At 42.8% G+C, this 9,445-nt stretch overlaps 1 protein-coding gene across 1 annotated transcript; it reads right to left on the bottom strand.

Annotated features, from left to right (window-relative positions):
• Positions 1-1,123: 1,123 nt before the first annotated feature.
• On the bottom strand, positions 1,124-9,445 carry sccpdhb (saccharopine dehydrogenase b). Its single transcript, XM_085770649.1, has 12 exons — positions 9,243-9,445; positions 8,311-8,423; positions 8,122-8,202; positions 7,861-7,990; positions 7,505-7,554; positions 6,883-7,013; positions 6,077-6,194; positions 3,968-4,087; positions 3,568-3,624; positions 3,272-3,383; positions 2,215-2,296; positions 1,124-2,039 (listed from the first exon to the last, which is right to left on the bottom strand). Exons 1-12 carry the CDS (start codon positions 9,439-9,441, stop codon positions 1,946-1,948), a joined length of 1,287 nt encoding a protein of 428 aa, XP_085626775.1. The 5' UTR covers positions 9,442-9,445; the 3' UTR covers positions 1,124-1,945.

The following is a 9,445-nucleotide window of genomic DNA, read 5'->3' as shown; positions in this document are numbered from 1 at the left end:
GTTTTGTGAGAGCAGTGGTGACAGCTGGGGGGAGGGGGGCACATGAGACAGAGAGGAGGACTCACAATGACTCACAACCAGGAGGGAGAGTACTGTAGCCCTCCTTCACCTTGACGCCCTCCGTCTGCTCCGTCTCCTTCCTGTGACCGTGACCTCCTTCCTCCTGCTCCCACCGCTGCACCACACACTCTGTTAATCAAGGCCACGCACCGTCTCCGTCTCCTCTAAGGCACCAAATGACCTCTGCTGTCGTGTCGGGCTGTGTTTCGTGTGTAAATATTTGTCATGAATGAAGAGCAGAGTGAACAGTGGCACCTGGTGGTGGAGGAGGGAGGACTGCAGCCAGGCTGGCTCACCAGACAACATGATGGAGAAGATCTGAGGACTCTTGTCTGATGAACAGTACAATCCCTGCACATCACCTGACACAACCATGTTCATGTTTTGGCTAAATGTGTTCCCAGGGCAGCTTAAACTCACTTGACTCTCTTGTAAATGTGGCTTTATGTTGCTTGTTGTTTACATTGTCAATATGTGATTTATTTTTGCCTCCAGAGCCAGTGAGACATAGGCTACTGTAGGACCACTGGTTTCACAGGCTGCTTTTGGAAAACAAACTAAATCAAGGACTGAACAGAGAATGTAAATACATGCATTAAGCTAGAAAGGGGGCTATAAATGGGATGACTTAGTTCTGTGGCTCTTCTTAGGTACAGTAAGCTAAGACAACTCCTGAGTGACAACTAAAGGCTTGAGGTAATCATGGCAGGACGTCACCATTAAGATTAAACATGAAAGATCACTTTCAACTGTTTGTGTTTGTGATTTGGATGAAGATCAGATCACAGTTAAAGCAGAAAACCAGGTCATTCAGAGTATTTGCGTTCTCTTGCCACTGTTTTGTTGTGTATTATGTGATTTACCTATGATATCTGTTCTGACAATACAATGGTCTCCTAGCAACCACTGGCTTTTCTGTGGATGTAGTTAATGTAAAACCACAAACCTAACCAAAGCTAAACGTGATCACCTCAGCACTGAAGACAAAAGAGACCACAGTCTGGTGTTTGAGTCTGTATCTGTACACGAGTGTATATACACACACAACTGAGATGACAGAGTGTCAGGTAGCGACGCTGTGCTTTAATCTGAAATAACGTGAGTCACGAGAACACACATCGTTTCACACATGCACAACAAACACGTAGAGTGTTGACAGGGATCATACAACAATCACATATGTGACACAAATTAAAATCAGCACATTACTCCACCGCAGTACGACATCTGATTCATGACTACATTATAAATACACAGTAAAATATTACTGTAAACAATATTTTCTAGTTTTTGCCATAGATTGTGTTAAATCTCAAGTTTAGTGTTTTTCATTTAAAGTACAAATGTGCATCTTTGTAAAGTTAGATTTTTTTTAAAAAGAAGTTTTTTCTTCCTTTCCGGAAGGCATTGTTAATTTCTGTATCTGTGAACCACCTGAGTGTTTACAAAAGGTAGAGATTAAAATGAGTGTTCTCAGTCCTCGGGCTGCTGAGGGAAGTTTCTAATGCTGAAACTAGAAAACAACAACAGGTGCTTCTTTGCAAAGAGGGAAAACAAAGGAGTTCAACAGAGGCACAGCCATGGCCTTGGTGTGTGTGTGTGTTCATTTTCTCCAGTGTCCTTGAGCAACACAACACACCTCTCCCTGCCCCTGTGGATCTGTTCGCTGCAGCCACAACTCTCTGAACCATGTGATGAATCACAGCTCTCACGGGGGAGCTGCTCAACTGACAGACAACAGACGCAGGTTCAGGCTTTCTACAGTGGCAATCTCTGTAAATAAGTCATGGTGTTGCCTGGATGAAAGAGTGCGTTATGTTTATACTGATATCAACCTAACTGGAAGGTGGTGTGAGCTTTGGTGGTCACCCTGAAAGGGCCGCTGTTAGTTTCTGACTGAGAACTTGATGCTGTGGTTCTGCAGGCGGTCGATGAGGCTGGTTTTATAGAAGGCAGCTCCCGGAGTGTACACACCTCCCCTGGCAATAACAAGACAGACCAGAGAGGGAGGGAGATGCAGAACGAGAGTGGGATGACAGTTGGATCAAAGAGGGAGACAGATATAGGAAAGACAAAATGACAAATCTTCCCATTTATGACAGATGGGGTAAGTGTAACAACAACAACAACAACAAAAAGAGAGATACTACTGACCTCCTGGGAAGAGAGTGCAGCTCATTCAGTACAGTTACAGCTGCTTGTACCATAGCAGATACTGTGGCTACATAACCAGGCTCTGTCAAAAACAAACAGGGAGGAAAAAAAAGACAAAAACTCTAACTGTTCAAAAACAACACAAAGCACAAGCAATCCACAGCTGAAAATAGTCCCCATAAATGCAACAGGAGTAAATGGTGCATTAAAGGGATAGTTCACCCAAAATTTAAAGTTCATTATCTCTCATTATCTACTCATACTCATGTCAACTAAGGGCTGGGAGAAGTTTCAGAGTTATCCGTGGCTTCTCTGAGCTGCAGGGGGTCTCGGCGTAGCAGTTCATGTCCATACAACGGTTGCAAATGGATACCAACTGTCTTCGTAACAAAAAGACATACCAAAAAACATCCAAATACCTCTATGCTGCTTGTATGTAATGTCCGTCTTGTATTGAAGCCCCAAAATGCAAAATTGTCCGAAAAAAATTAAATAAGTATATATTCAAGCTTGTTTTGTAGCGGAAGCTTCTTCAAGCTCCTCTTCCCGGTTCGTCAAATTTGGACCAACTGGGAAGAGGACAGACCCTGGTTTGTCCAAATTTGACAAGCCGGGAAGAGGAGCTCCACTACAGCTTCCGCTACAAACAAGCTTGAAATATAGACTTATTTAATTTTTTTCGGGACAATTTCGCATTTCGGGGCTTCAATACAAGACGGACATTACATACGAACAGCATGGAGGTATTTGGATGTTTTTTGGTGTGTCTTTTTGTTACGAAGACAGTTGGTATCCATTTGCAACCGTTATGTGGACATGCACTGCTACGCCGAGACCCCCTGTAACTCAGAGAAGCCACGGATAACTCTGAAACTTCTACCAGCCCTTAGTCGACATGAGTGAGTAGATAATGAGTGAAATTTCAATTTTGAGTGAACTATCGCTTCAAGACTCTTATCCTGCAGTTTTACAAAATAACAGACATTGTATAGCGCCGATACTCTACAGTATGGAGGCCGATAACCATAGCAACTGAGCTCCGTCATGGTGTTCTTACCCGCTCCAATGACCTGAGTGCAGATCTTAGCGTCGGGTCGGCCCTGTGAGGGGTCAGTGCCCTCTGAGTACCCCTCCCCGTAGAACGTCATGCTGAAACTGGTGTCTTCAATCTGAGAGGAGGGGAGACCGGTGAGCGACGGAGCGATCAATGAGAATTTCATATTAGTGGTGGTTACTACTACATTTGATGTTGAAGATCCTAAATGCAAGAACAGTAAAACACCACCACATTTTCATTAACTCCACATTGTTTATGGAAATGATGATGAAATTGGCAGAAAAATAAACTCTTACCTGCTTCACAGTTGGACCTGCCTTACTGAACAAGCCAAAGGAGAAGAATGACGGGAACTTTGGGGAAAGAGAAAGAAGCAAAGAGTTCAGTTTCAACGCTACAAACGATATCCAATACAGACTCTTTAACACCTTGTCTTGGATTCAAACAAAAGCATTAAACTGCATAATCCTTGTTTTCTGTAACACTTCTCTACTTGCAAGCATCATAGTCTGACACTCTGCTGCTGTAGCTCTGAGTAAGCCTTTCAGCTCGACAACCACATATAACTGTGACATTCATTCCCTACTTAAATGTTAGGAATAACCAGTTAATGTCAGTGTCTTTAAGCTTCCAAGTCCACAACCAAGGGACCAACACAGCAACAATAAACTGCTGTTTGAAGAACGATGGAGGTACCGTAGTGAGGAGCTTCCTGCCCAGGCTGAATTTGACCATGAACCAGAAAAGTAGGCCGCCACAGAAGAGCTTGACTATGGAGAAGACCCCACCGACCCCAACAAAGGCACTGTACTGGACCTGTGGACAGAGAACGGAGAACGTGTATGTTGTACGTGTATGTTGTACAAAAGGGAAATTAACAGTGACAGGCAGGGGAAAGATAAGGGGTCGCAGTTAACAGTTGCAGGTGAGGGGGGAAAGGAGAGATGAAGGGGAAGTGGTAAGCTGAGGGAGAAATAGCATGGAAGAAGGGATAAGAGACGAAAGGGAGGTGATAAAAGGAAAGAGATGCAAGCTGGGGGGATGAGGGAGAGGAGATGGTGTGAGGAAGAAGAAAGTATTACGGTGGGAAGAAATATGGAATCAGATTGAAAGAGCAGGAGGGAGAGGTGACAAAGAGAAACATTTGGAAGAGGGAAAAAACAGGAGAAAAGCAGGACGGAGGGAGGGAGGGAGAGTGAGACGAGATGAGATGTCAAAGGGAGTAATGAGCACCGGGGAAGAAAGTGATGAATCACTACAGATGACTCATCATATTTCCACTCCGCTGGTAGATGGCGGTCTAAACAACATAATGAGATAGTTTCATTAAGGCCTGCGTCTCTGGCTGTGATCAAAACAGTGACAGCTGCCGGAGCGGCTGACCTAGTTACAGGTACAGCAGGGAAAAGGGTCTCGCCTCTCTCTGCCAGGATGCACTGTCTTCCACATTCCACATACCTGAGATAAGAAGGACAGCGCTGTTAATATTAAACCTTTTTGTGTCACTTAATACAGCACAGCAAACCATGTTCCTCAGGGACACAGATAGTACTGAGATAATAGCTGCTCCTCTCCTGAGGGACACTCCTGCATGTTGCTTACTGGCTCATACAGGGTCTGTCAAATTATTCATAACCTTGAAATATTGTGTGTACGTTTATGTCCACTTTGAACTAAAAGGTTTCAGAGTCATGTTTCTAACCTCAGTGGGACCAATAGGTACAGCTCACTTAACCTACATCACCCATCAGCACCACAACAGGAACACATTACACACTGATGTGTGAAGCTATTCACACAAAAATATGACATGATACAGACTGTTTAACCTTTTATGAACAAGTGGTAATCACAAGTAATATTAATATTGTATACTGTGTGCTATTCTTTGGGTGCCTAACAGCATCAGATACCGTTGATGAAAATGAGCTTTTAGGCTAAATCAGACACAGTTGATTTTTGTGCATTGTCCCTTTTAAGTAAATACATTTGGAAAAAAAAAAAAGAATTTAATAGAAATCATGAATGTTTGAATTTGGTGAATTTTGTGGTTGAAGTGTCATAGACTCAACACAGTGAGTCGGTTACACCAAAATATCTGTCTCAGGTTTAATATTATTGGTGATTAGCCGCTGGTCATAACAGACTCAATACTGCTGTGAAAGAAACACTGCATTTACTGAATTAAAACTAAAACTAAAAGCAGCACAAACTAAGCGGAAGCGACTTAGTCATGTCAGATGCACAACAAACATAACTAACCATAAGCTGCTGGTCAGAACAGACCACCAACAGCTGAGTGATTGACCTGAGTCATTTTCATTGAAAAGAAGAGGAGGAGGTTGTCAGTTTAATCCATCAGGAGTTACGAACATGCTTTAATTAAACCATGTGGTGTTTTTTTGGAAACATTTTGTGTAGTCATCAGACCAAGCAAACATGTTCCTCCTCATTATTGGATTGTATTTGTGGAGCTAACATTATTCAACCTGCATTATTTACATCAATATTTGGTAGCTGTGAGTCTTGTCTTTAAAACAGTGCCATCGACTACTAATCAGTGAAATTATAAAAACAAGCAGAGTTTTATGTTGCCTGCTGCCTATATAAAAGGGATAAGCACGCAGCTATCTGTTTGAAGAAGTTTCAGAGTATTCAAAAGAAAAACAGCTCAGCAAAACATTAAATGAAGAATTCATTGTACACCCAGTCGTGGTCAAGCGTAACTGTGTTTACAAGAAAACTCTACAAGGCAGCTTTACCTACAAACACAGTGGAAACACGGTCTCTCCACTTTGTACTTACTGGCGACTGGTGTTCCTCCTCGTAAAGGAAGCGCTGGGTTCTCTTGACTACTGATGGATCAGAGCCCATAAACGGGATGGCGTACTGCTCAATCTCCTTGCTGAAAAACACAAAACCTCTAGACACACACACACACACAGACACACAAATTACACAGAGAAAAAAGCAAAGTGGTCTTCTCTCACCAAATCTCTCTCTGCCTGCAGCATCAGCCCAGTGGTGCTCCAGCTCATTTTATCCATTGATAGTCCTCTAAATCTGTCCCTCCGTCCCTGCCAGGCCCCACGTCCCAATAAAAATCTCACTGGACATAAATCAGCCAGACAGTAATAGTTTGCAAATTACAGCCATCTTGCAGAAACTCTGTAGCTCCGATAGTGCCGGATTTTATACAGTAACATAAAGTTGACATGCAGCATATGTTCTGAGACACTGAGACGAGACAAAATAGTCAAGATGGAGACCTTCATTCCAAAACATCAATTTTTACCCATTTTAACAGTGGTACCCTCGTTATGTACAATTACCTTTCATTACATTACTTTATGATGACTGCATAAGTTCAAATAACACCATGTGGTAAATGAAGGTGAGTAATTCACCTTATAATCAGACTATAGAGATGTAGGTCAAGTGTGAGAAAGATGCATCAGTGTCAGAGGGAAAATCCCTCTCTGCAGTGCGGAGAGGAAACACAGCTTACCCCTGTCCTGACTTACGGCTGCCAAGCCCCGCATTCCAATAAAAACGTTATTACTCAAACTAAATGTTTTGGCCAGACAGTAATTGCTCGGTTATAGTCTTACCTCTTTTTGACTTTGGCTCCCACGACAGGCAGCGGCTTGTGGCCAAACTTCTTCCTCAGCTGGCGGAGAGAGCCGCTGTCTGCGAAGCCATGCACAGCAGACTGCCAAGTGGCATCGTGACCGCACGACCCCTGTGAGGATTGACAGCACTTTTTATTCTGTCGCAGGTCATGGAGCAGGGAGCAATGTTATTCAGTGTCCTCGTGAAATAAACACATGACAGTAAATAAAGTTTTAAAACACATCACCCCAAAAATCTCCCAAATGAATGATGATTAATGATTTTATCTATCTCTGTTTACTCCCAATTTCCCCAGAGCTTCTGTCAGATGACCTTTCAGTCTCAAAGATATTGACCCTTGTGCTTCATACTTGTATCTGAATCAGTTTGAGGAATTCAGTCTTTTCTAAACTAAAAGAAAATTGTAATTTTGTGCCTGATCTACGTTTTCTGATATATTCAGGTCATCCATGATTGGGCATATCCTTGATTGTTCCTTTATAGTGATAGCTCAATGATATAATTCACTTTTACACCAAAAAGATCCATCGCTTCACTTTTGGAGTGTATCTGGCTAGATTTCCCATCATGCAGTGCAGATGCTGTAGTCGTTCAGGGTACCTCAGGCCCACTGCTAATTTTCAGGAAGCTCTCCACAGCTGTCAGTGTTCCTGAAATCAGATCAAAGCACACAGTCAAAGACAAAGTTCCACTTAAAGTTAAGCAGTATTGAGTTTGAAGAAACCTGCCTCAGCCTTTGTATTGCTTGATGTAAAAAATGATGATTTGTTGAAAAAAAAAAGACAGTTGAAGCTAATTTATCTATTAGGAATTATTCTCCATTTATAATAAGTATGAAATTCATCTTGCAAGCACTGAAGTATTGTACACCTTGATTTAATGATAAAATAATCATAAATTTAATAAATTATTTTTCACTCATAATGGCTGGCTTTAACAAACCTTGTGTTTCCTACCTTTAAACTGCCTCTGTGTGTAGAGAATACCCAGGTCTGCTGGTATGGAGTCAAAGCCACAGCTGCCAATCACATACACCCCTTTGTCCATGGCTTTAGTGTGGTACTCCAGCTGCATACGCTCCAGGAACTGTCATGTCCACAAATACAAAAACAAATTGAGATGCAGGTAAGGTTTGATCTTTGGTCTGCTTTCTGAGCAGTTACAACTAAGCTATAATACTAATGAAAAACACAGAAATGGACACTCATTACACATACCTGTGGCTCCCCGCAGATATCTACATAGTGAGCTCCATTTTCTATGCAAGCTTTGACTACTGGTTCACCATAAAATCTGTACTGAATAGACAGAGAGAGCATAAAGAGTGTTGTTCATACACAAATACACGATATATGAGATGTCATGTCTTAATTTTCCTTTGTGTCACCCACTGACAAAATACTTACTGGTCCAACACAGTTGAGAATGACCACACCTTGTTGGCACATGATGGCCATTGACTCCTCAATGGACACATCAGCGACAATGATCTCAGTGTCTGTCCTCACCTCAGGCATAGCTGAAAAAACAGAAGAGAAAAACTGCTACTGAACGAGATAAATGGCCCTAACCTGATTTATACAGTGTGTTTATGACAGACTACAGACCATTATACAGGGCTCCAGACTCACTTTTCTTTTTTTACTAGGAGCACACTGGCCTCTAACTTAAAATTTTAGGAGTGCAAGCAGAAAATTTAGGGGCGCACACTGTAAATCCACTTCCAAAGCAAAAATTCACACTTTTTTATTCATGATTCTCACACATATTGGCCTGCCACCTGTAATGACAGATACTGAAACTGTGAGTCGCCCTTTCAGATTTTACCAGTTTACTGGTTGTATGTGCCCGTAGATTAAATATTTACTTGCACTGTTTCAAATTTTAGGGGCAGTCTGTCTGTCTGGAGCCCTGTTATAGTGTAGGATTAGATATTCATAAAATCTGAAAATGATATTGTCTCAATACTTGCTTGCAGCTGCTTAAATATGATAAGTATGTTTTTATTACTGTAAAAGCTCTTGTTGGTCAGTCCGACTGGAGTCGTCCAGCTACAGTAACCTGACAAGCTGTCTGTTTCCAGAGCTAGCTAGCAAAGCAGTTATGCAGCAAAATAACAACTTAACTGTTATAAGTTACATCGGGGTCAAGTCTAGAGAAATCGTTTAAGTTCTAGCTATAAAACCACCACAACCACAGCTCAGCCTGCTGGTTCTGTCAGTCAAGTTGAGTACAGTACAGTGCCCTGCGGCAGCGACACATGGCCTCCTGACATTTGATCGTCCTGTCCTGACCGCAGACTGTCCTGCCTCAGTCAGCTCCAGTCCAGTCCACCTACACAGCCTCCCCGCCGCTCGCTGCAGCAGCGCCTCCAGACGCTGCCTGCTCCTCCCGGCCACGGCCCAGCTCAGAGCGCTGCCCCCGGCGGCTGTCTCGGCGGCACATCGGGCGACTTCCTCGACTACAAACTGCCCCGTGAATCCGGTGGCACCGAAAATGATAACGTGGTACGGTCTGTCAGAGGTAGTGGCCGCCATTGTT

The sequence above is a fragment of the Trachurus japonicus genome, chromosome 24 (assembly GCF_045865225.1).
Source record: "Trachurus japonicus isolate A0001 chromosome 24, Traja_1.0".
Taxonomy (NCBI): domain Eukaryota; kingdom Metazoa; phylum Chordata; class Actinopteri; order Carangiformes; family Carangidae; genus Trachurus; species Trachurus japonicus.
The sequence above is the reverse complement of the archived record's forward strand: the minus strand, read 5'-3'. Positions and strand labels throughout refer to the sequence as shown.

Excerpts from the sequence above, each read along its gene's own strand:
- sccpdhb (XM_085770649.1), bottom strand. The coding sequence starts at position 9,441 with ATGGCGGCCACTACCTCTGACAGACCGTACCACGTTATCATTTTCGGT. Across the intron at positions 7,991-8,121 it reads ATATCTGCGGGGAGCCACAG|TTCCTGGAGCGTATGCAGCT; the intron begins GTATGTGTAATG and ends TGGACATGACAG. Across the intron at positions 2,297-3,271 it reads CACTCAGGTCATTGGAGCGG|AGCCTGGTTATGTAGCCACA; the intron begins GTAAGAACACCA and ends TGTTTTTGACAG.